The 26,113-nt window shown below is 26.4% G+C and overlaps 4 protein-coding genes across 15 annotated transcripts; all 4 read right to left on the reverse strand.

The window, feature by feature from the left end:
- Positions 1-633: 633 nt before the first annotated feature.
- Positions 634-1,743, reverse strand: LOC127063875 (odorant receptor 83a-like). Its single transcript, XM_050994144.1, has 5 exons — positions 1,646-1,743; positions 1,473-1,563; positions 1,252-1,388; positions 1,024-1,156; positions 634-843 (listed from the first exon to the last, which is right to left on the reverse strand). The coding sequence occupies exons 1-5, from the start codon at positions 1,741-1,743 to the stop codon at positions 793-795; spliced, it is 510 nt and encodes a 169-aa protein (XP_050850101.1). The 3' UTR covers positions 634-792.
- A 2,719-nt stretch (positions 1,744-4,462) lies between these two features.
- LOC127063988 (KICSTOR subunit 2-like) lies at positions 4,463-10,175 on the reverse strand. Of its 11 annotated transcripts, none has more exons than XR_007781543.1 (13): positions 9,890-10,174; positions 9,658-9,804; positions 9,380-9,531; positions 9,178-9,318; positions 8,959-9,097; positions 8,700-8,893; positions 8,477-8,627; positions 8,285-8,395; positions 7,981-8,210; positions 6,521-7,084; positions 6,336-6,433; positions 5,348-5,600; positions 4,463-5,042 (listed from the first exon to the last, which is right to left on the reverse strand). XR_007781543.1 is itself a non-coding variant. In XM_050994423.1 (9 exons), exons 1-9 carry the CDS (start codon positions 9,968-9,970, stop codon positions 8,040-8,042), a joined length of 1,287 nt encoding a protein of 428 aa, XP_050850380.1. In that variant the 5' UTR covers positions 9,971-10,174; the 3' UTR covers positions 7,870-8,039. The 11 variants fall into 11 exon arrangements, 1 of the variants encoding a protein (XP_050850380.1); XR_007781540.1 differs by having other exon boundaries at positions 6,336-6,450; XR_007781541.1 differs by having other exon boundaries at positions 4,464-5,042; positions 6,356-6,450.
- Positions 10,176-13,169: 2,994 nt separating this feature from the next.
- On the reverse strand, positions 13,170-25,963 carry LOC127063989 (odorant receptor 13a-like). 2 transcript variants are annotated; one of them, XM_050994426.1, is made up of 9 exons: positions 25,251-25,963; positions 24,969-25,088; positions 24,788-24,905; positions 23,788-24,040; positions 23,297-23,419; positions 23,142-23,232; positions 22,896-23,032; positions 22,383-22,515; positions 22,154-22,307 (listed from the first exon to the last, which is right to left on the reverse strand). In XM_050994426.1, the coding sequence occupies exons 1-9, from the start codon at positions 25,413-25,415 to the stop codon at positions 22,257-22,259; spliced, it is 1,191 nt and encodes a 396-aa protein (XP_050850383.1). In that variant the 5' UTR covers positions 25,416-25,963; the 3' UTR covers positions 22,154-22,256. The 2 variants fall into 2 exon arrangements, with proteins under 2 accessions (XP_050850382.1, XP_050850383.1); XM_050994425.1 differs by lacking the exon at positions 22,154-22,307 and adding an exon at positions 13,170-13,323 and having other exon boundaries at positions 24,788-25,088.
- On the reverse strand, positions 15,541-17,226 carry LOC127063998 (uncharacterized). Its single transcript, XM_050994443.1, has 2 exons — positions 16,291-17,226; positions 15,541-16,121 (listed from the first exon to the last, which is right to left on the reverse strand). Exons 1-2 carry the CDS (start codon positions 16,453-16,455, stop codon positions 15,762-15,764), a joined length of 525 nt encoding a protein of 174 aa, XP_050850400.1. The 5' UTR covers positions 16,456-17,226; the 3' UTR covers positions 15,541-15,761.
- Positions 25,964-26,113: the final 150 nt, after the last annotated feature.

A 26,113-nucleotide genomic window follows, 5' to 3' on the forward strand; every position in this document is an offset into this window, starting at 1 on the left:
TACGAAATAGTACGATCTGTTTTTCCCCTTTCCTATATCTTTTTTATTATAAATATGCACGTATATTCGTTTTTTGGGTACGTGTATATACGATATGTATATATGTATATATGCAACATCTAATCTAACACATTCTAATAAATCAAGTGTAATATATAGTTTACTACTATTTTAATATTAGGATCCTTCGGCAGATGATCATCATCGTAAATGGAAAATCAAATTTACAGAGATCAAAGAAAGTATTATGAAAAGCAAATTTTTTTTGTAAAAATATATTTCTCGATTTAAATTTTTTATTGCAAAAGATTCCATTCAATCATGATCATAACCTTTTTGAATTTCTCGCGTTACGGTACCAAACTTTCAATGAGATCGATTGACTCGCCATCTACAGGCAAAATTGTACTATTACGGTACGTATATGTACATATATATATATTTTTGTTTCATTATGTTACGTTAGATCAAAATTAGAAGGCAATCGTATTAGCATCACGTTTAAAAGTGAAAAAGTATTCTAATTAATTTATTCATTACTCGTTAAAGATTTTTAATTATTTAGAATTATCATCGTCATTTTTTACTCTACTTTCTTGCTTGTTTTATATCAATAATACAGTGATACTTTCATATAGTTATTATTTATTAAAATATAAGTTCTATTACAAGATCGATATACGATTAAACTAACAAAAATGTCATTTATAATATTTTCAAGACAACCATAATTACATAACCATGATTATTCTTTTTTTAGTTTATCCAGCATTGAATCATAAGGTTTATCTTTCATTGCATTGTTCGAAGAATCGTAAAATATGATACTGATTTATTAACGACCTTCAGTTTAAAAATGAAACGTAGTAAACATATTTATCGAATTTATATATATATATATATATATATATATATATATATATAATGTTATATATATACATATGTTGTATAAAATAAAATTAAAAAAATTATATATATATATATAATTAACAGTGTATAAATATATCATATATAAGTACTTACCGCGGCAAAACATTCGAAACATAAGACGAGCAGTTTACCAGCCGTGAGTTTTGAAGTCTCCAAAGTTTTTATTAACATTATTCCAATCAACTTCTTTGATTTCACCGAGGTTCTATACCAAGCAGCTTTGCATCTATTTATGTTACCTGCGATTTAATATTTTTCTTTTCTCTCTTTTTTTTTTTCTTAGAAAAATCATTAAACTCCAAAGAAAGTATATAAACTTACATAGATTCGTGTATTAGAGCACTATGATCTATTAGTTGCTGTGCTTGCCAACATTCGAAAAACAGATGAAGAAGTTGAGCTAACGCTAATAGCATTAATCTAATAAATTCGAACATTTCATCAGCGTATAATACTATCTGTAAAAGAATAATTTCATTTTAGAATTGATTAAAATTGTAATGTAATCTGTAGATTTTAATATACATAGTAAAATGATATACCTGTGTACCCGTAATGCTCATATTAATCATATTGTAACCTAATTGAAGGAAAAAATACGTTGAATATATAGATTCGATACGATCGACGAAACTGCAACATCGACAATTTTTTATATTAAAAATATTCAATATTCTAGTTATAATTATAAGAAATATTACTACTCGATACTAACTCGATTATTTCTTTATGTTGACGAATGCAACTAATGATTCTCCAATAAGCTTTGTCATCTAAGTTAAGATCTGATTTTTCGTTCTCGGTATCTGCCATATGTTCTAAATGATATCTATTCCAATGTTATTATAATTTACTCGAATAAAGAGAAAGAGAGAGAGAGAGAGAGAGAGAGAGAGAGAGAGAGAGAGAGAGAGAGAGAGAGAGAGAGAGAGAGAGAGAGAGAGAAGGAACTATGTTATGTTATGTAAATAATAATAATTGTCTAATCATAGAAACTTTGGATATACATATATGTGTATGTATGTATATATGTATGTACATGATATATATATGTTTAATATATATATATATGTAATTTATTTAATTATATGCTATAATTCATATATATATATATATATATATATATATATATATATATACGTACTTATATATGTAATTTGTTATATATACATACATAATATGTAATATTTTATATATAATTATGTATGTATGTGATTGTGTGTGTATATATACATACATATATATATATATATATATATATATAATACTTACCCAAGGATTGCGAACATCGCACAGCTATGTTGAATGAATTTTATGAACATGGTATCCACTGCAATTATTATGAGAATATGTGCGATAACGCATATATAACAATGGATCAGTATAATATAATAATGTTTTTTAACATCGATCAGAGAGAGGTAATCCACTTCGAAAGGTACAATCGATTTATCACTTGTTTCTGAATCTTCAGTTATGATTTTGAATATAGGAAACATAATAAATGTTAACGATGTCATTATCATGCAACCTATGTGAATGTACATATCTATGTAAACATAGAATCAACGTATAAATATAAAAATTGTGATATAATATATTTTAAATTACATGCGTAAATTAAAGTTAATTGTCTACCACGTTCACTGTAACTTCGTAAAATTCGAATTTCTTCTTCTCCGGTGATCAAGTTCCAATTTTTAATCATTTTCAAAAGTAACGTTTTAATCTGTAACTTCGATTGTGATCGGAACGATCACAGAACAACGTATTTTATAATCTTAATAAATAAATAGACGGATAGGTGCATATATACATACATTCTTAGCGTGATAAACCATATTAATCACTTTAACACCACACCCTATGGCTACTGTCATTGTCGGTATACACTTCAAAATGTTAATCGTATCGATTCGAGTTAATTTTATAGCAGCGAAAAGCTATTCGTAATTCGTGAAAGAACGTTTAAGTGAAAATTGTTAATAAGTTTTTATGAAACTTGTCAAGACAATGAAATTATTATTATTTTACCTGCGGAATTAAGATACTTTCTGCTATTACAAAGCTCATAGTTAAGCAAACAATTTTTGAGAAGATCGATTGATAGGGCCATAATCCAATAATTTGTAAAAATCTTACGTTGATATGATAATAGTACGTATGAAAAAATTCGTTAGGTATTTCCGTCATCGTTGGTAGACTGACTATAGAATTAGATTTTCTTTCTAATAGTCTTGTCTCCTACTATGTAAGAATTAAAGATTCTCTCGCTAAGGTCTTTCCGTCATCGATTATTTCAAAACGGAAAGAATTATACCTCTAACAGGAAGATTTTGCATATTTAAATCAAAAGAGTCTCCGACTTTCTTTAGAACATTTCTAATGCCTTTTATATATGCGAAGTTAATTTGAAGTAACGTTTATTGAAGTATAATCAATAGTCTCAAAGATTTTGCGTTAATTTATTCTCTTTTATTCGTCCGTATTGTAGTCGACTATGAAAGAAGCTTTTGTATGACACGTCAAGAAAATCGAAAGAAGGACTAGAAAGAGAACATGAAGATAGAAATAAGAAAAAGAAATAGAGAAGAGAGAAAGAAAGGGAGAGAAAGAGAAAGAGGGTGAAAAAGAGGAAGAGAGAGTGAGAGAAAGAGGGTGAAAGAGAGAGAGAGAGAGAGAGAGAGGGAGAGAGTGAAAGAAAGAGGGTGAAAGAGAAGGACAGAGAAAGAGAGAGATAGATTTATAGATCGAAGAATATAAGAATGATACGAAGAAATATAAGAAAATTGAACTATCTTTAGAAACGTAATGTACCTAACTATATTTTATCACAGTTATTTTATTTATTTATTAGTTATATAATCTGCTATCTCTCACAATCGAAATAGATTATTCTATTTACTATTTGCTATTTCGCATGTAATAATTCAATGCATTGATTGCAATACGGTGAAATAAGACATCGCCGTTCGTAATAACTTTGAGTAAAAAAAAAAAAGAAAAAGATGGATAATTTAAATTCGTTGATTTCTTATATAAGACCAAGCTATATTCAAATACAAAATCTTACCGAACTGAATGTTTCTATGGAGAAAGTCATTAAATTCATTGCTGTTATCTCGCATGGTTTCAAAGATCTAATTATGATTAAGGTAAGAATTTTCTTGCAACGAGTTGAAGTATAGTACCAATGTCCTTGATTCCTGAAATTATTCAATATTTAAAAAGAAATATTTATATTTTATTTATAATATTTATATATATACATATATATATGTATATAATGATAATGAAATATTTATTTTAAATATAAATATAAATATTATATATTTATATATAAATATATATATATATATCTAAATGTTTTAATATTAATATATATTTTAATTCTAAATATATAAATGTAATGTATATATAAAATATAAATATTTTACTTAATGTATTATATATATTTTATATAATATATCAGAAGTATTATTAAAGTTTTGTATACATATTCTATAAGATCTATTTTAGAATATATATGAAATTGTATAAATATTTATTAAAATTTAAATAGATTTAACGTGACGAATTTAACTCACACGCCCTCGTAAGGCATATTACTACAATTCAATAAGCGCTGTGCTTGCCAGCATTGCCAGAATATTTGTATAAGTATAGAGATAAAAAGACTGCCGTATCACACAGCTTCATTTATTTGATCGGAATGCATTAGTACCTGTAGAGTGATAAATAGTTCATTTTTATTAGATTAAACAGTAATTTTTGTTATAACAAAAATAATTTTTCTAATTACATATAATATTTATTTTATCGTTTTACCTGAGTACCAGAAACGGCTAAAATTAACACGAATAATCCCAAGTTAAATAAATAACTAACCGAGAATGATCCATCTATGAACTCGGAAAATCTATAAAATTGTAATTTCAAATTGAATTGAAAAAAGACAAAATAATTTAATATTGATACGAACTCTATAACTTTAATATGTTTTCGTAGACAATCTCAAATTCAAAGCAATATGATAATTATTATCATCGACCCTTTTAATATTCAGATCAACGTCCAAACGTTCTTCATTGCCAATATGTTCCAATTGATATCTGAAAAAACTTGTTAAATTTTACTAGCTGTTAATTATTAATTAAGAGAAGGATATATTTGATATATGTATATATATATATATTTTTCAATTATTGAAAAAAAGATTTTAACTTTTTAAGTTACAATATCAATTAATCATATTGTAATATATTGTATCAAAAAAGTTGTTACAAGAAAAAAAAATAAAAAATTATCGATTCATAAAAGAGCCGTTTGATATAACGTTTTGAAATAAATGGCACTTCTAAAGAATGTTTATATTTTCGATTAGTCTTCTATATAAACAGGATCATCAGATACTTACCCGATTACGGAAAATAATCCACAGGCGTGTTGAATAAACGAGATGTATATTAAATTTATGGAAGATAAAATGAGCATATGGGAAAATACGGAAACGTAACAATGAAATAGTATCTCGTAATAATATTTTTCTATATCGATGCCATATCGCACGCGATACGGAACAGTAGAGATTATATTTGTTGAATTATCAGAATTGAAGCTCAGCACGATTGATTGCAGCAAAAACATGAAGCCGGTAAATGACGCGTGAACTGTAACAAAATGAAAAATAAGAAAAAATAAGTAAACTCAATTTTAGTTTGACCTATTCTCCATTAATATTATAATACTTTTTTTTCTCCTATTCATCGGAGAATTAAATAGGAGCTCTGCATGGTTTAATCTTCTTCTTTTATATTTAAGAGCACTAGACACGCGCAATGGTACATGTTTTCAGTACACCTGCTGTTTGAATTTTATCATGTTTGTTTGGATATAGATTTAGTGTTTTCGTTTGTTTGTATATAATTGTATATATGTTTGTTTGTTTGTCGTATATCTATGAACTCTTTGTCTCTTTCGTTCATGTTTATTGTTAGTTTTTCTTTACATGATTTGGAGTATAGCTTATAGAATTCTGTGAATTCCGTTTGTTTTTATAGGTATACGTTTTCTAGATCGATATAAGCCCATTTTATTGTTCCAAATGAACTAATCATTAATACTATTAAGTATAAATTTCTTATTTTGAATACTAAATTTTTAGCTATAATTTTTGTTCTAAACGTTACTGCGAATCTAGTTCCATACTATGGCCTCAGATGTTCTTTAATGTCTATACGGTGTGTTATCGTGTTTTTTTTTTTGAAAACTGGGATATTTTTATGTTTCAGGTTTTTTCATCAAATATGTTGTAGTGTTTGTGTTTCATTTTTAGTTCATTTGTTTTTCTGAATGTGTAATTATTATCATTATTATTACAGTAATCGTATCGTTTATTATCTTACATAAGTAAACGAAAGCTAACTTTTGTCCTTGAACGGTAAACGCCTTCAATAGCTCAATTTCCGCATTCGAAGATAAATCTTGCCAATCCTCAGCGATTCTATCGATACATTTCTTCTGTGTACATTCCATGGGAGAATTATTAACGACATAATTATTATTGAAATGATTTATGTGAATCACATACCTTTTCCGAATTGAATAGAAGGCCTATGAATTTTATTCCAACAATGATGGATATCAATAAATTAGGTATACAATCCATCACTTCGTTTAAATCTGTTCGAATTTGTATTACCTCTATTAACTAGATTGAAAAAAAATTAGTACATTTCAACAGAGAGATTTTCTATTTTTTTGTTGTTAATTTGTCTTTTTTTCATTCTCATATATCTTTACTGATGATTGTATATATATATTATATATTATATATTACACACACACGCACGCATACGTACACAGCTCGCACGCAAATGTGTAAATACCTGTCCAACGAGTATCCCTTCGCTTAAGAATATTGTCATCGTTATAAAAAAATATTTAGCGAAAAACGATTGATAAGGCCAGAGACCGCATATACGCATAAAGAATTGTAAAAGTTTGTAATACTCTTTGTAATCGCCTTTGTGATAGAAATCCGACGACTTCATGTTCTTCCTACCGTGTGTATTACAATATTAAATCTTTTCTTTGATCTTTTCTTTTTTTTAGATGATAATAAGTAATTCTCTTTTGGGTGACAAAGGGATTGCTATAAGAGATAAAAGAGACTTATAATAGTAACCTCGGCCTATTAAAACTTCCTGCATTGTTAATAATTAATTATTGGCGGTGTTACGTTAGAAAATAGAGTTTATGCTACGTAGAACAGAAAGGACTTGCGCGTTTACTTTGACAAATTCCATGTAATATATTCTTTGTCCAATTTTTAAGCTTAGAATTTATTAGAAGCTAAGGAATCAATTTTAAGCAGTTATTTTGATTTAGTTGATGAAATCAACGTTCAGAGAGAGGTTATCGACGGAAAGTTCAATATTACGATAATTTAAAGCTATTTCAAGATTAATGTCTGGTTATTAATAAAATGATATACGTAATAATTTTTATTTTCGCAAATAGTACTTCTGTTCGTAGTCATCAATTAAAGAAGTTTAAAAAATCGGGTAAGAAGTTAAAAATAAAATGATTTTGATATAAATGTCTTTCAACAAAGAAAAAATATATTACTAATAATATTGTAATATTCATAATGACATGTGTTAATTAATATTTAAATGCATGTATGATATAAGCAAAATAAAAGGAAGATTTTTGATATGTTTTATCATCACTTTGTCCTAGTAGAATATTAACTCAATAAAAATAGTAAGTAATTTCTTTTTTTTTAATTAATAATATTTTGTTTAGATCGTACAAGCTATTATCACGTGCATTTCGTTATTCATTCGAAAATAAATTAAAATCTATAAAGAATGATTATTGAAAGGAAATATATTTCTAAAAAAGAAAGAGAAAAAAAAATATGTTAACAACACATTGTAAAAGTAAGCAGCATGCGATTGTTTATTTCCCATTGTTTCTATGCTTCCTGATAATACAGGAATATTTACTACAGTAATAATAAGAATATGATAAAAGTATAAGTACCAAAAGGATTATGGTGCACATCTCTGTAGATTATTTATAATTGTTTGTTCTTATTTTTCTTATTTCGCCAATTTCAAAGATTCATAAATTTTGTTGCATTTGATTTGTGTACACATATCGGACATAAATGTAGAGACATGCCTTTCTTTGTCCTTCTGTTTCTCAGTCTCATATATAGTCACTAAAGTCATTTTGGGATCCACATTATACAGTGCATATGTACATAAATCCTGTAAAAAAATTTTATGTTTTCATTGATAAATATTTTAAAGATAAAAATACAGCAAGAAAATTATCAATTAACCCTTAAACTCTTAGCATAAATTATTTTATCCATAGTAAGAAGTTCTGCATAACGTTCTCTTATCTTGTTTTGTATATTATCCCAATGGATTAATGGTTTTTGAGTAAATGCCTAAAAATATGATTATATTGTAAGAAAATTATATTTTATAATTTATACTTTTTTTTTTACATACAATTATTTTATACTTACATATGGACAACTAACAACAACTGTGAAGTCTTCGGATACTTCAGATTTCCTACCGGAATGCCTATAACCTGGTCCTGAATCTTTCATTCCTCTAGAATCAAATACTATTAAAACAGCTACTACATCGTGTTTACGTTGAAAACTTTGAATTCTGAAATACATGAAAAGTATTGAAGAATATACCAATAGTTTGAATTTACTAACTATTAAATTCATAATTTACTTGTGATAATAATCCACACTTTGTTTACTCATTATACTTCTCATTTCTCCTGGAGTAGCTTGTTGGCTCAGTGTTGTATGAAAATATAAAGAACATTTTGCTAATATGGCATTTTTTAATTTTACTAACCACTGATACAATGCTGGCTGTTGATTAGCTTTAAGAAATGTAGCGCCAAAGCCCAATTTCCATGACTAGAAGTATCTACAGTTATTATAGAAAGGTTATTAACAGTACACATAAAATAACAAGTACAAACCTCTTTGCTTTGTAAAGTTCTTTCCCATGCTGACATTCGTGTCTGTGCTCCAAAAAGTGCCATAAGAGTAGGTAAAAATCTCCAGTGTTGTATTTCTATATGCGCTTCTGTTAGTTGAACCAATATTTCACATTCCAAACTAATAAATAAAGTTAAATAATATAAAATGAACTATCTTTTCTTTCATATAGGAAAAGACATAGTACATGTTGTTCTTACGTCAAAGTTGTTTTTATAGCCGTTAGTGCCAAATGAGAACAAGACAAAGAATGTGTTTGTACTATTGTATTAATAGATTGTAATAATTCTTGATATTTCATTACTTTGTTGTTAATGCTCATACTGTGCATTTTTTCGTAGCTAAAACATAACATTTCTATATAAGATTTAATGTAATAAAATATGTAAATATCATACTAACAAATCTATTAACTGGATCCTTGCAACAATGAATTGATAAAGTTGACTAGAAACCTCTGCAACTATAGCACCGATGGCATTTGTTCCTCTTGTCATTTCTTCTAACCTTCGAAGATCTGATTTTAATGATTCATAGACAGTTTTTAAGGAATTCTAAGGAACAGAGCTAAATGAGTATTTTCCATTAATGTTTTGTGAAAAACATAATTATTTATATATTCTTAAGAAAAAATATATATTTTAATAATATTTTTTTCATAGATTACATAAAATATATACATCTTTCCTCAGGAAGCCTTTGTTTTTAGTGTGAAGAAAACCAAGATCTGCATAAGAGCGCTCTGTAAATGCTATTTGTGGTAATGTCATCAACAACATTCCCCATGGACCCATTTGTGTTTGTCTGCATGATTCTCGTTCTTTCTCCTAGAGATTTTATATACTATAAATATATCCTCATTAAATGTATTCATAGCATACAATGGCAATAAAAGAAATGGAAACTACTTACAACAAGTTCTTTTGCTTTATCTGAGCATAACTGTGTTACTTGAGTAAAAAAATTATTTAGAAATTCCTCTTCATGATCCATTTTCTATTTTCATATATATCAACTATAGAAGAGGAACAGAATATTTATTCAATCTTCTACATATTGGCATACATATATATATGTACACACACACACGCATATACATATATTTTATATTATATATAGCTATTTCATTCCTTTAGAGTATTTATCATATCACAGATAAAACTTTCTTGTAGAATGTCATCAGAATCATATATTTTATGTTATAGTTGGTTAAGAAATGATTCGATTTTATCTACTGTAGTTAATAATATACTTGAGGAAATGTCTGTTAATAACTAGTATTGCCATCTTTCGGTGAAAGAAGTAATGTTATACGAAGTTTTAATTTCTGATAGAATTAACAACTACCGCTATCAGTCGGTAAATCATTATATTTTTATCTCTTTACGTCGAGAATAAATTCATAGGATAAAAATTTTATTCCTTATACATCAAATTCAAACATATTAAATATTTGATAAATATTCGAATATTCTAATAACATGTTTTTTCTACGAAGCATGAGAAAAAAAATTACTATGTAAATGATCACAATCGTAGATTCTATAGTATGTTTTATACGCTTGTCCATTCTTTAAGCGAATTGTATATACTCTTTATAATGGTGAAGTACGTTATTTTGATCTATTACTTATATCTAAAGGGAATACATAATGAATATATGTGCATGCATACAATTGCTTCGATATTGCAGACCCGATTACTCATTGTATTTCATTACAATTTCAAGAAAATCCGAAATACGCCGAAATGCACAAAATTCGGTATTAATATCTCCTTTATAACAGATATCTAATGAACGTCTTCGGCTAATGGCCATTTCAGAATACTCTAAAATGATTTTTGATCACTATTGTATTCTATTATTGCAGCGCAGTTAATTTTCCAGGTAAAAATATTGATTTTAATCAAATAAAGTTATAACAGGGGTGAGAGAGAGAGAGAGAGAGAGAGAGAGAGAGAGAGAGAGAGAGAGAGAGAGAGAGAGAGAGATTACATAGGAACAATTTTCACTAAAGATCTTTTATAATTTTTTCAAAATTTTTTTACAAGATATTATTTGTTATACAATTTACATGAAATCTAGACTATCAATTTATATAAATTTTAGGGCAATGGTTTGACTTGTGCTATAATTGATATGGATGACTTCATAAAGAATATAGCTTTCTTTGTCATCAATCTTATATGTTTAGCAAAATATATTAATTTTGCTTATAATTTGAAGCAACTACTTTCAATATAAAAAGTATGCATATTTAGTATATATCAGTATTATATATTTATGTATTTAGATAAAATATATAATATATAATGTATATTGGGGTACCCTATATATATTATATATTATATAACATATTTACGTGTATATATATATATATATATATATATATATATATATTATATTATTAATATACATATATAATATTATACACTTATACATATATATATACACATGTATATAATATTACACACACACACACACATAATAAATTATGACATAGATGAAGGATTTATTTATGACGATGTAGAAGAATTAGAGGTTTTATGTGCAATACGAGTGTGGACGTAATATTCTCTTCAATATCACGAATTAGCAAAATCAGTTACTTTTGAATACACTGGTTGAAATTTTTATAAATAATATTTCCTTTTTGTTTCATTAGGAAAATCAAAAACAATATTTTTTATTATGTTGTCTTATAGTTAGTGTATATGGTGCAATGATACCGTTCATGTTGGTACCAACCTTATTAAACGTGTTCAATGCTTTGGAAATCCTTAATATGATTGATGATTAATCTTTATTATTTCGAGTTAATTATTTCGTTGATTTGGAAACTTATTATTATCTTCTATTAAAACATTCTTATTTTGCTACGTAGGATATATCACGATTGTCGTTGCAAGTGATATGATTAATATACTGTACGTTCAACATGCTAGTGCATTATATGCAATTTTAGGATGACAGTTTTATTAAATAACTTGATTCTTTCAAATTAGACTGTCACGCAGTTACATACGTTAGATGTAGCTTTAAGATTCACGGTTTTACATTAATTTTAACATTTGTTGTTTGTAGAGTTGGCCAGGACAGCAATTGACTGATCATACCGATTGAATTAGTCAATATGTATAAGCGACTATGTACATTATAAAAAAAAAACTATACTTAATGAAAAAATATATATTAAATAACAAAAAATGCAAATGACATTTCAATACAAAAATATATAAGTTAGCCGATTTTTATTACGCGAAAAAAAAATTATTCTTAAAAATATGCACAAATGTGTACCCAAAATATATCCTTTTTTTATCCTTTTTAAAGAATTATAATTACTTTTTTATATTTGAATACCAAAAGAAAATGGTATCAAACTTCTTTACCCACTAGAACAGACTTGAAAATCATGCTAATAAGAGGTTTAAAACTAATTCAATTAACCGCTGGAAAATTATATGTTCTACTATACGAACTTTAGTAAAGATGGATCTTGTACAAATGAAATTAATCGGCGAAATGATTATTTTGTGTCGATAATGAAATTTTAAACATGGTTGTTTATTTCAAGATCGTGGGAATTTTCTTTTCATATTATTTGGTTTTATGCTTCGTACAATAATCATTGAAATATACGAATGACCACGGAAACATATTTTTAATTGCATTTTACCGTAGATCAATAGATAGAAAATTATGATCGTATCGTTAAATATGTGCGCGTGCGTTCGTAGTTATAAATATAAGCATTAAGCGTTATTAATAAAGAAAAATGTTTTTCTTTCTTTTTCTACTTTTACAATTATCATCGTCATCTCCAAAGCTCGAATCAGAAGACAAGAGAAATCATTGAAAATAGAGCAGCAACAAGGATACTTTATTTTCTAAAATAATTACCAAACAGTAATCTCTTCGTTTAATGTCCTCAGACTAGATGAAAAATCATCGATTGTCTTCATCCACGAATTTCAAGTCGACTAGTTCTAAATCGATATTCGAACTACGTAAAAAGTAAAATACGTAAATAAGTAAAGAGAGAGTGAGAGAGAGGGAGAGATAGAGTGAAAGATAGATTGATAGATCGAAGAATATAAGAAAATGAGCGAAGAATATAAGAATGATATGAAGAAATATAAAAGAATTGAACTATCTTCAGAAAGCTAAATATATTTTATCACAGTCATTTTATTTATTTATTAATTATATAATTTGCTATCTTTCACAATCGAAAAAGATTATTCTACTTACTATTTACTATTGTGGATGTAATATGTTCGCATGTAATAATTCAATTCATTGATTGTAATACGGTGAAGTAAGACATCGATGTCCGTAATACCTGTAAGTAAAAAAAAAAAAATGGAAAAGTTTAAATTCGTTCATTTCTTGTATAAGACCATGTACAAGGTATTACCGAACTGAACGTTTCTATGGAGAAAGTCAATAAATTCATTGCTGTTATCTCGCATGGTTTCGAAGATCTAATCATGATCAAGGCAAGTGTTTTCTTGCAACGAGTTGAAGTATAGTACCAATATCCTTGATTCCTGAAATGATTGAATATTAAGAAAGAAATATTTACATTAATATTTATATGTATGCATATATATACATATAATTATAATTTTATTTTATATAATAATATTTAGATGAAATTGTAATGAAATATCTATATCAAATATAAATATAAATATAATATATATTTATATATATATATTTCTAAATGTTTTAATATTATTATTATGTTTTTAATTCTAAATATATAAATATTATGTATATATAAAATATAAATATTTCGTTTTATATATTATATATTATTTCTATAATATATCATAAGTATTGAAATCATATTTTACAAGATCTATTTTATAATATGTATGGAATAATGTAAATATTTATTAAAAATAAAATACATTTAACATGATAAATTTAACTCACGCGCTCTCGTATGGTATATTACTATAATTCAGTAAGCGCTGTGCTTGCCAGCATTGCCAGAATAATTGTATGAGTATAGACGTAAAGAGACAGGCGTATCTCACAGCTTCATTTATTTCATCGGTATGCATTAATATCTGTGAAGATCAATGATAGATACTATATTTTTCTTATATTAAGCAGTAATTTTTATTATCATAAAAATAATTTTGCTAATTATATATAATATTAATTTTATTCTTTTACCTGTGTACCAGAAACGGCTAACATTAACACGAACAATCCCAAGTTGAATAAATAACTAACCGAGAATGATCCATCTATGAACTCGGAGAATCTACAAAATTGTAATTTCAAATTTAGATTTAAATCGAACAAAATAATTTAATGTTGATACCAACTCTATAACTTTGATATGTTTTCGTAGACAATCTAAAGCAATCCTATAATTATTATCATCGACCTTTTTAATGTTCAGATCGACGTCCAAACGTCCTTCATCGCCAAGATGTTCCAATTTGTATCTGAAAAAACTCGTTAAATCCTACTGGCTGTTAATTTTAATAAAGGGACGATCATCAGGTCTACATTAACACGTAATTATATTTAATTTCTTTCCAAACTTGTTTTATATACATACATAAAAAACAAGTTCTTAAAGGAATTATATATATATATAGATTTCTCTATTATCGAAAAAAGATTTTCACTTTTTATGTTACTATATCGATTAATCACATTGTAATACATTGTATGAAAAAGTTGTTATAAGAAAAAAATTAGAAATTATGAAATTTATAAAAGTGCCACTTGACATTATATTTTGAAATAACTGACAGTTCTAAGGAACATTTATATTTTCAAATTATCCGTCCATATTAACAAGGGATGATCGGATTCTTACCCGATCACGGAAAATAATCCACAGGCGTGTTGAATAAATGAGATGTATATTAAATTTATGGAAGATAAAATGAGCATATGGGAAAATACGGAAACGTAACAATGAAATAGTATCTCGTAATAATATTTTTCTATATCGATGCCATATTGCACGCGATACGGAATAGTAGAGATTATATTTGTTGAATTATCAGAGTTGAAGCTCAGCACAATTGGTTGCAACATAAACATGAAGCCGGTAAGCGACATGTAAACTGTAACAAAATAAAAATAGAAAAAGTTAAATAAATACAATTTTCGTTTAATCTATTTTCTATTAATATTATGGTTATTATTTTTATATTATTATTATTGTTTTATCTTCTGTTTGTTAGAGAATTAAACATGGCCTTTCACTAGTCTAATTTTCTTCTTACAATTTTTAGAGTGCTAGATTGTGGTATACGTTTTTAATATAATGGTTTTTTGATTTTTTTCGTATTTACAGGTTTAGTGTTTTTTGTTTGTTATAATTGTATTCATGTTTGTTTTTTTTTTGTTGTATATCTATGAAGCTTTTGTCTCTTTCATTCATATTTATCGTTAGTCTTTTTTTACATGATTTAGAGTATAGCATATAGAATTTTGTGAATTATGTTTGCGTTAATATGTTTATCTTTTCTAGGTCGGTATCTATACATTTTATTATTCCAAATAAATAGATTAATAGCAGTATTGCCTATATATTTATTATTTTGAATACAGTTTTAGTTGTAAATTTTGATCTTAGTATTACTATAAATCTAAATGTGTATTATGATCTGAGGTGTCTTTTAATCTCTGTGCGGTGAGTTATCGTGTTTTTTTTAAAAATTAGGTAGTCGTATATTTCATATTTTTTCATCTAGTATATCGTTATTTAGTATTAATTGTGTTTCATTTTTGGTCCATTTTTTCTCAATGTGTAGTTATTATTATTCTTATTATTAATGTAATCGTATCGTTTATTATCTTACATAAATAAACGAAAGCTAACTTTCGTCCTTGAACGGTAAACGACTTCAACAGTTCAATTTCCACATTCGAAGACAAATGTTGCCAATCCTCAACGATTCTATCGATACATTTCTTCAACTGTGTACATTCCATGTGAGAATTATTAATTACATATTTATTATTAAAATGTGAGTCACGTACCTTTCCCGAATTGAATACGAGTCCTATGAATTCAATTCCAACGATCAATGATATCAATATATTCGGTATACAATCAATGACTTCGTTTAAATCAGTTCGAATTTGTATTACCTCTATTAACTAGATTGAAAAGAAATTAGAAGTAGATTTCAACAAAAAGATTTTCTGCTTTTTTTATTGTTAATTTGTCTTTTTTTCATTCTCATATATTTTTACTGATGATTGTATATATATTATATATTATATTTTACACACTTGCACACACATACACACACGCGAACGTACATACCTGTCCAACAAGTATTCCTTCGCTTAAAAATATTGTCATCGTTATAAAGAAATATTTAGCGAAAAACGATTGATAAGGCCAGAGACCGCATATACGCATAAAGAATCGTAAAACTTTGTAATACTCTTTGTAATCGCCTTCGCGATAGAAATCCGACGACTTCATGTTTTTCCTATCGCGTTTATTACGATATTAAATTTTTTCTTTGATCTCCTCTTTTCTCTAGATGATAATAAGCAATTCTCTTTTGGGTGACTAAGGGGTTTCAGTAAGAGATGAAAGAGACGTATAATAGTAACGTCGGCCTATTAAAACTTCCTGCATTATTAATAATTAATTATACGTTGGAGAATAGAGTTTATGCTAGGCAGAACTGAAAGGACTTCCGCGTTTACTTATTCATTTACAATTTTCATTTAATGTATTAATTGTTCTATTCCTCTAAGCTTAAGAGTAGAGATATAAGAATTTATTAGAAGCTAAGAAATCAATTTCAAAGGATTATTTTGATCTAGTTGATGAAATCAACGTACAGAGAGAGGTTATCGACGGAAATCAATATTAGGATAACTTAAAATTATTTCAAGTTTAATGGGTGGTTATTAATAATGTGGTATACGTAATAATTTTTATTTTTAAAATAGTAGTCATGTTCGTGGTTATCATTTAAAGAAGTTAAAGATAGTGATGATATTGATATAAACGTCTTCGAACAAGGAAAAATTATATTACTAATAGCATTGTGATGTGCATAGTGATATGTGTTAATTAATATTTAAATGCTTGTATGATATAAACAAAATAAAATGAAAAGTTATGATATTCTTTATCATTTTCTTATCTTAGTAGAATTTCAATTTAATAAAAAAATCAATTATAAAATGAATATGGAATACTTTTTTTTAATCAATAATATTTTGTTTAGATCATACTAGTTGTTATCATGTTCATTTCGATACTTATTAAAAAATAAATTATAATCTATAAAGAGTGATTATTAAAAAGAAATATATACCATTTCTAAAAAAGAAAAAGGAGAAAAAGAATATATTAACATTGCGTTATAAAAGTAAGTAACATGAGATTATTTATTTCCTTTTGTTTCTAAGCTTTCTGATAATATAAGAATATTTACTATAGTAATGTTAAGAATATGATAAAAGTATAAGTACAAAAGGATTATGGTGCATATCTTGTAGATTATTTATAATTGTTTATTCTTATTTTACTTATTTCGTCAATTTTAGAGATTCATAAATTTTATTGCACTTGATTTGCGTACACATATCTGACATAAATGTAAAGACTTATCTTTCTTTGTCCTTCTGTTTCTCAGTATCATATATAGTTACTGAAGTTACTTAGGGATATAAATTCTAAAAAGCATATATATATATATATATATATATATATATATATATAAATTCAATAAAAAAAATATTTCGTTTTTATTAATAAATATTTTAGAGATAAAAATATAGTAAGAAAATTATGAATTTATCTTTAAAGTTTTACCATAAATTATTTTATCCTTAGTAAGAAGTTTTACATAATGTTCTTTTATATTGTTTTGTATATTATTCTAATGAATCAATGATTTTTGAGTAAATGCCTAAAACAAATATGATTATATTATAAGAAAATTATATTTTATAATTTATATTTTTTTTAGACATAATAATTTTATACTTACATATGGGCAACTATCAGGAAATTGTGAACTCTGTGCATATTGTAGATTTTTTACTGTAATGCCTCTAATCTGGTTCTGAAACCTTCAATCCTTTAGAATCAAATACTATTAGAACAGTTATTGCATCGTGTTTACAATGAAAATTTGAATTTTGAGATACATGAAAAGTATTGAAGAATATTGCACTAGTTTGAATTTATTAACTATTAAAAGCACTCATTATATACTCATTATACTCATTATATTTCTCATTTTTCCTGAAGTATCTTATTGGCTCAATGTTTGAGGAAAATATAAAAAACATTCTGCTAATATGGCATTTTTAAATTTTACTAATCACTTATACAATGCTGGCTGTTGATTAGTTTTAAGAAATGTAACGCCAAAGCCCAATTTCCATGACTAGAGGTGTCTACAGTTATTATAGGAAAGTTATTAACAGTACACATAAAATAATCAGTACAAACCTCTTTGCTTTGTAAAGTTCTTTCCCATGCTGACATTCGTGTCTGTGCTCCAAAAGGTGCCATAAGAGTAGGTTAAAATCTTCAGCGTTGTATTTTTATATGCACTTTTGTTAGCTGAACCAATATTTCACATTCCAATCTAATAAGCAAAGTCAAAAATGCACTATTCTTTCTTTTGTATAGTAAAAGATATAATATAAGACTTATCTCTAAATTGCTTCGATAGCCGTTAGTGTCAAATGAGAACAAGACACAGAATGTGCTTGCACTATTGCACTAATAAATTGTAATAATTCTTCATATTTCATTACTTTGTTGTTAACGATTATACTGTGAATTTTTAATAGTTACAACATATTTCTATATAAGATTTAATATAATGTAATATGTAAATATCATACCAAGAAATCTATCAACTGGATCCTTATCAAAATGAATTGATAAAGTTGCATAGAAACCTCTGCTACTATAGCAGCGATGGCATTCGTTCTTCTTGTCATTTCTTCTAACTTCGAAGATCTGAATTTAATGATTCTTAAACAGTTTTTAAGGAATTCTAAAGAACAGTGCTAAATAAGTGTTTTCTATTAATGTTTTGTAAAAAATATAATTATTTATAAATTCTTAAGAAAAAAAATATATTTAATATTTTTTAATAGATTACATTAATTGTATACATCTTTTCTCAGGAAACCTTTCTTTATGATGAAAACCAAGAGCTATACAATAGCACTCTGTAAATGCTATTTGTAGTAATGTCATCAACAACACTTTCCATGAACTGTTTTGTGTTTGTCTGCATGTTTCTTGTTCCTTCTCCTATAGGTTTTGTATACTATAATTATTTATGTATTCTTAAATTAATTATTAAAAATTAAATGTATTTCACATACAGAGATAATAAATAATAGAGATACAGGGACAATAAAATAAATGTAAATAATTACAACAAGTCCTTGCTTTATTTGAGAAAAAATGTATAACTTTTGTAATAAAATTATTTAGATATTCCCATTCGTAATCCATATTCTATTTTCGTATACATCAACTATAGGAGAGAAAAAGAATATTTATTCAATCTTCTACAATGTGTGCATATATATATATATATATATATATATATATATATATACACACACACATACATATATATTCCATGTTTTATATATAACTATGTTATTCCTTTAAAGTACTTATCATATTATACATAAAACTTACCTGTGAATGTCATCATAATCATATATTTTGTTATAAATGGTTAAGAAAGGATTCCACTTTATCTACTGTAGTTAATAACATACTTGTGAAAATGTCTGCTAACAACTAACTTTGCCATCTTTCGGTGAGAAAAGTAATGTTAAACGAAGTATTATCCCATGATGTTATTTACACTTATCTCTATCTATCGGTAAGTTATTATATTTTTTTCATTTTACGTGGAAAGTAAAATCGCAGGAAATTTGATTTCTTCTTTTTTCACCAAATTCAAAGATATTAAACGTTTGATAGATTTTTGAAATTTATGTTATATTTATGATTAAAATGTTTCACTTTAATCGTTACCATAGACATATGTTTCTATGATGATATATTAAATGAAATAATTACTCTAGATTGAATAAAATTGAATTACTTCGAATTGAATAAAATAATTACAAAACTTTGAAGAGGATGTCAATAAAATTACATGAGATTATTGCAATAACATATCTTTTCTACGAAGTTTGAGAAAAACAGTTGCTATGTAAATGATGACAATAGTAGATCCGATAATATGTTTTTGTCGCTTATTCATTCTTTTAGTAAATCGTGTATATCGCCAATAATAACGTTTGACATCATTACCATAGTCATTACCAAGTCTGGTACACTAGTCTTATATTTAAAGGGAATACATAATGGATTATATGCACATGCATATAATTGCTCCAATATCGCGAACTCGATTAATCATTGTATCCCTCTGCAATTTCAAAGAAACCTGAAATATGCCGAAATGAACAAAATTCAGTATCAATATCTTCTTTACAACAGTTATCTAATAAACGTCCTGGGTCAATGGACTTCTTGGAATATCCTAGAATTATTTTTGATTGCCATTGTATTCTATTATTGCAGCGCAGTAAATTATTCTCTTACAAATATTGATTTATATTAAATAAAGGTATGACAGAGCAGAGAGAAAGAGAGAGAGAGAGAGAGAGATTATATTGGAACTATTTTAATATGATCACTAAATTTTTTTTATAATTGTTTCAAAATTAAAAAAAAAATTTCTTTGTTATACAATTTATATAGAATGTAAATTAAATGTAAATGTTAGGGTTGTGGTTTGATATGTGCTGTAATTGATTCATATGAATGTATTCATGGAGGACGTCGTATCACGTCATGTATCACGATTGTCGTTCCAAGTGATATGATTAATTTACTGTACGTTCAACATGCTAGTGCATTATACGCTATTTTAGGGTAAAATTTTTATTAAATAATTTGATTCTTTCAAATTAGACTGTCACGGAGTTAAATACGTTAGATGTAGCTTTAAGATTCGCGGTTTTACATTAATCATAATATTTGTTGTCTTCTTGGAGAGTTGGACACGACAGCAATTGACTGATCATACCGATCGAATTAGAGAATATACATAAGCGACTATGTACATTATAAAAATAAAATTATACTTCATAAAAAAATACATATTAAATAAAAAAAGAAATGCAAATGACATTTCAATACAAAAATATATAAGTTAGCCTATTTTTATTACGTGAAAAAAAATTATTCTTAAAAATATGTACAAATGTGTACCAAAAATATATGTTTCCTTTTATCTTGTTTAAAGAATTATAATTATTTTTTTTATATTTGAATGCCAGAAGAAAATGTTATCAAACTTCGTTACCCACTAGAACAGACTTGAAAATAATGCTAATAAGAGGTTTAAAACTGATTCAATTAATCGCTGGAAAATTATACGTTCGACTATACGAACTTTAGTAAAGATGGTTCTTGTAAAAATGAAATTAATCGGCGAAGTAATTAATTTGTGTCGATAATGAAATTTTAAACGTGGTTGTTTATTTCAAGATCGTGGGAATTTTCTTTTCATATTATTTGTTTTTATGCTTCGTACAATAATCATTGAAATATACGAATGACCACGGAAACATATTTTTAATTGCATTTTACCGTAGATCAATAGATAGAAAATTATGATCGTATTGTTAAATATGTGCGCGTGCGTTCGTAGTATAAATATAAGCATTAAGCATTATTGATAAAGAAAAATCTTTTTCTTTTTTTTTCTACCTTTATAATTATCATCGTCATCTCCAAAGCTCGAATCAGAAGACAAGAAAAATCATTGAAAATAGAGCAGCAACAAGGATACTTTATTTTCTAAAATAATTACCAAATAGTAATCTCTTCGTTTAATGTCCTCAGACTAGATGAAAAATCATCGATTGTCTTCATCCACGAATTTCAAGTCGACTAGTTCTAAATCGATATTCGAACTACGTAAAAAGTAAAATACGTAAATAAGTAAAGAGAGAGTGAGAGAGAGGGAGAGATAGAGTGAAAGATAGATTGATAGATCGAAAAATATAAGAAAATGAACGAAGAATATAAGAATGATATGAAGAAATATAAGAGAATTGAACTATCTTCAGAAAGCTAAATATATTTTATCACAGTCATTTTATGTATTTATTAATTATATAATTTGCTATCTTTCACAATCGAAAAAGATTATTCTACTTACTATTTACTATTGTGGATGTAATATGTTCGCATGTAATAATTCAATTCATTGATTGTAATACGGTGAAGTAAGACATCGATGTCCGTAATACCTGTAAGTAAAAAAAAAAAAATGGAAAAGTTTAAATTCGTTCATTTCTTGTATAAGACCATGTACAAGGTATTACCGAACTGAACGTCTCTATGGAGAATGTCATTAAATTCATTGCTGTTATCTCGCATGGTTTCGAAGATCTAATCATGATCAATGCAAGTGTTTTCTTGCAACGAGTTGAAGTATAGTACCATTGTCCTTGATTTCTGAAATTATTGGATATTAAAAAAGAAATATTTACATTAATATTTATATGTATGCATATATATATACATATAATTATAATTTTATTTTATATAATAATATTTAGATGAAATTGTAATGAAATATTTATATCAAATATAAATATAAATATTATAAATTTATATATTTATATACCTTACTAAATGTTTTTATATTAATATTGTATAGCTTATTTCTAAATATATAAATATTATTAATGTATTTTATATTTTTTACCTAATATATCATAAGTATTATTGAAATTTTATAAACATATTCTACGAAATCAATTTTATAATCTATATGGAATAGTACAAATATTTATTAAAAATAAATTACATTTAACGTGATAAAAATAACTCACGCGCTCTCGTAAGGTATATTACTACAATTCAATAAGCGCTGACCTTGCCAGCATTGCCAAAATAATTGTATGAGTATAGCCATAAAGAGACTGGCGTATCTCACAGCTTCATTTAATTGATCGGTATGCATTAATACCTGTGAAGATCAGTGATAAAAACTTTATTTTTATTATATTAAAAAGTAATTTTTGTTATAACGAAATTAATTTTTCTAATTATATATAATATTTATTTAATTCTTTTACCTGTGTACCAGAAACGGCTAAAACTAATACGAACAATCCTAAGCTGAATAAATAACTAACCGAGAATGATCCATCTATGAACTCGGAGAATCTACAAAATTGTAATTTCAAATTTAGATTTAAATCGAACAAAATAATTTAATGTTGATACCAACTCTATAACTTTGATATGTTTTCGTAGACAATCTAAAGCGATCCTATAATTGTTATCATCGACCTTTTTAATGTTCAGATCGACGTCCAAACGTCCTTCTTCGCCAAGATGTTTCAATTTGTATCTGAAAAAACTCGTTAAATCCTACTGGCTGTTAATTTTAATAAAGGGACGATCATTAGGTTTATATCAACACGTAATTATATTTAATTCCTTTTAGAACTTGTTTTATATACATACATAAAAAACAAGTTCCGAAAGAAATTATATATATATAAATAGGTTTCTCTATTATTGAAAAAAGATTTGAACTTTTTATGTTACAATATCGATTAGTCATACTGTAATATATTGCATAAAAAAGTTGCTATAAGAAAAAAGTGAGAAATTATTGATTCATAGAAGATTGTTTGACATTACATTTTGAAATAAATGATTAACATTTATATTTTCGATTATCCGTCCGTATTAACAAAATGATCGAATTCTTACCCGATCACAGAAAATAATCCACAGGCGTGTTGAATAAACGAGGTGTATATTAAATTTATGGAAGATAAAATGAGCATATGGGAAAATACGGAAACGTAACAATGAAATAGTATCTCGTAGTAATATTTTTCTATATCGATGCCATATTGCACACGATATGGAAGAGTAGATAGTATATTCGTTGAATTATCAGAGCTTAAACTCAGCAGGATTGGTTGCAGCAAAAACATAAAGCCAGTAAACGACATGTAAACTGTAACAAAATGAAAAATAATAAAAGGTAAATAAATACAATTTTCGTTTGATCTATCTTCCATTAATATTATAGTTATTATTTTATTCATTATTATTATTATTATTATTATTATTATTATTTTATTTTTGTCGCCTGTTTGTTGAAGGATTTAATATGGCCTTTAACTAGTCTGAATTTCTTCTTATAATTTTTAAAATGCTAGACTATGGTACATGTTTTTAATATAATTGCTTTTTGAACTTTTTTGTGTTTGCAGATTTAATGATTTTGTTTGTTTGTACATAATTGTATTCATTTTTGTTTGTTTGTCGTACATCTACAAACCCTTTCTTTCTTTTATTCCTATTTATTGTTAGTCTTTCTTTACATTCTTGCAGTGAGTTTTTTTTTTTTTTTAATATATTTATATTTTCTAAATCGGTATCTGTCCATTTTATTACTACAAATGAGTTGGTTAATAGTAGTATTGCGTATATATTTATTGTTTTAAATAAGCTTTTAGCTGCAAGTTTTTAACTGCGAATCTAGTTCCGTACAATAGTCTTAGGTATTCTTTAATCTCTGTGCAGTGGGTTATCGTGTTTTTTTTTAAAAATAAGGTGGTCTTATGTTTCATGTTTTTTCATCCAGTATGTCGTTATTTAGTATTAATTGTGTTTCATTTTTAATCCATTATCTTTTCTGAATGTGTAGTCATCATCATCATTATTATTATTATTGTAATCGTATCGTTTATTATCTTACATAAGTAAACGAAAGCTAACTTTCGTCCTTGAACGGTAAACGACTTCAACAATTCAATCTCCACATTCGAAGATAAATGTTGCCAATCCTCAGCCATTCTATCGATACATCTCTTCAACTGTGTACAATCCATGTGAAAATTATTATCGACATATTTATTATTAAAATATGAATTACATACCTTTCCCGAATTAAATATCAGTCCTATGAATTCTATCCCAACGTTGATTGATATCAATATATTCGGTATACAATCGATCACTTCGTTTAAATCATTTCGAAGTTGTATTGCCCCTAATAACTAGATTGAAAAATAATTAGTACATTTCAACAGAAAGATATTCTGTTTTCTTTGTTGTTAATTTGTCTTTTTTTTTTATTCTCATATATTTTTACTATTGCTTATATATTGTATATTATATATTACACACACACGCACACACACACGCGAATATGTATGTACCTGACCAACGAGAATTCCTTCGCTTAAGAATATTGTCATCGTTATAAAGAAATATTTAGCGAAAAACGATTGATAAGGCCATAGACCGCATATACGCATAAAGAATTGTAAAATTTTGTAATACTCTTTGTAATCGCCTTCACTATAGAAATCCGACGACTTCATGTTCTTCCTACCGCGTGTATTACAATATTAAATCTTTTCTTTGATCTTTTCTTTTCTTTAGATGATAATAAGTAATTCTCTTTTGGGTGACTAAGGGGTTGCTATAAGCGTTAAAAGAGACGTATTATAGTAACGTCGGCCTATTAAAACTTCCTGCATTGTTAATAATTAATTATACGTTAGAGAATAGAGTTTATGCTACGTGAAAGGGCTTACTTTGACAAATTTCATTTAATATATTTTTGTCCTAGTCTTTCAAGTTTAAGAATAGAGATATTAGAATTTATTAGAAGCTAAGAAATCAATTTCAGACGATTATTTTGATTTAGTTGATGAAGTCAACGTACCGTGAAAGGTTATCGACGGAAATTTCAATATTACTATAATTTAAAACTATTTTAAGATTAATGTGGAGTTATTAGTAAAGTGATATACATAATAATTTTTACTTTTGCATATAGATCATGATCATGATCGTAGTTATCAATTAAAGAAGTTAGTGATGATACAATAGTGATAATTTTGATATAAATGTCTTCCAACGAGGAAAAAATATATAACTAATAATATTGTGATACGCATAATGACATTTGTTAATTAATATTTAAATGCGTGTATTATATAAGTAAAATAAAAAGATTTATGATATGCTTTATCACTATTTCGTTTTAATAGAATTTCAATTCAGTAAAAAAATC

This window comes from Vespula vulgaris, chromosome 5 (assembly GCF_905475345.1).
Source record: "Vespula vulgaris chromosome 5, iyVesVulg1.1, whole genome shotgun sequence".
Classification (NCBI taxonomy): Eukaryota; Metazoa; Arthropoda; class Insecta; order Hymenoptera; family Vespidae; genus Vespula; species Vespula vulgaris.

What these genes read in the sequence shown, in the direction of transcription:
- LOC127063875 (XM_050994144.1), bottom strand. Translation starts at nt 1,743, where the DNA reads ATGGCAGATACCGAGAACGAAAAATCAGATCTTAACTTAGATGACAAA. An exon ending in CAACATAAAGAAATAATCGA is followed by an intron (nt 1,564 to 1,645) that starts GTTAGTATCGAG and finishes TCGATGTTGCAG; the next exon opens with TTTCGTCGATCGTATCGAAT. An exon ending in TGAGCATTACGGGTACACAG is followed by an intron (nt 1,389 to 1,472) that starts GTATATCATTTT and finishes ATTCTTTTACAG; the next exon opens with ATAGTATTATACGCTGATGA.
- LOC127063988 (XM_050994423.1), bottom strand. Translation starts at nt 9,970, where the DNA reads ATGGATCATGAAGAGGAATTTCTAAATAATTTTTTTACTCAAGTAACA. An exon ending in GCTATAAAAACAACTTTGAC is followed by an intron (nt 9,098 to 9,177) that starts GTAAGAACAACA and finishes TTTATTTATTAG; the next exon opens with TTTGGAATGTGAAATATTGG. An exon ending in AGTGTGGATTATTATCACAA is followed by an intron (nt 8,628 to 8,699) that starts GTAAATTATGAA and finishes CATGTATTTCAG; the next exon opens with AATTCAAAGTTTTCAACGTA.
- LOC127063998 (XM_050994443.1), bottom strand. Translation starts at nt 16,455, where the DNA reads ATGAAGTCGTCGGATTTCTATCGCGAAGGCGATTACAAAGAGTATTAC. An exon ending in AAGGAATACTTGTTGGACAG is followed by an intron (nt 16,122 to 16,290) that starts GTATGTACGTTC and finishes TTTTCAATCTAG; the next exon opens with TTAATAGAGGTAATACAAAT.
- LOC127063989 (XM_050994425.1), bottom strand. Translation starts at nt 25,415, where the DNA reads ATGAAGTCGTCGGATTTCTATAGTGAAGGCGATTACAAAGAGTATTAC. An exon ending in AAGGAATTCTCGTTGGTCAG is followed by an intron (nt 25,089 to 25,250) that starts GTACATACATAT and finishes TTTTCAATCTAG; the next exon opens with TTATTAGGGGCAATACAACT. An exon ending in AAACATATCAAAGTTATAGA is followed by an intron (nt 23,233 to 23,296) that starts GTTGGTATCAAC and finishes ACAATTTTGTAG; the next exon opens with ATTCTCCGAGTTCATAGATG.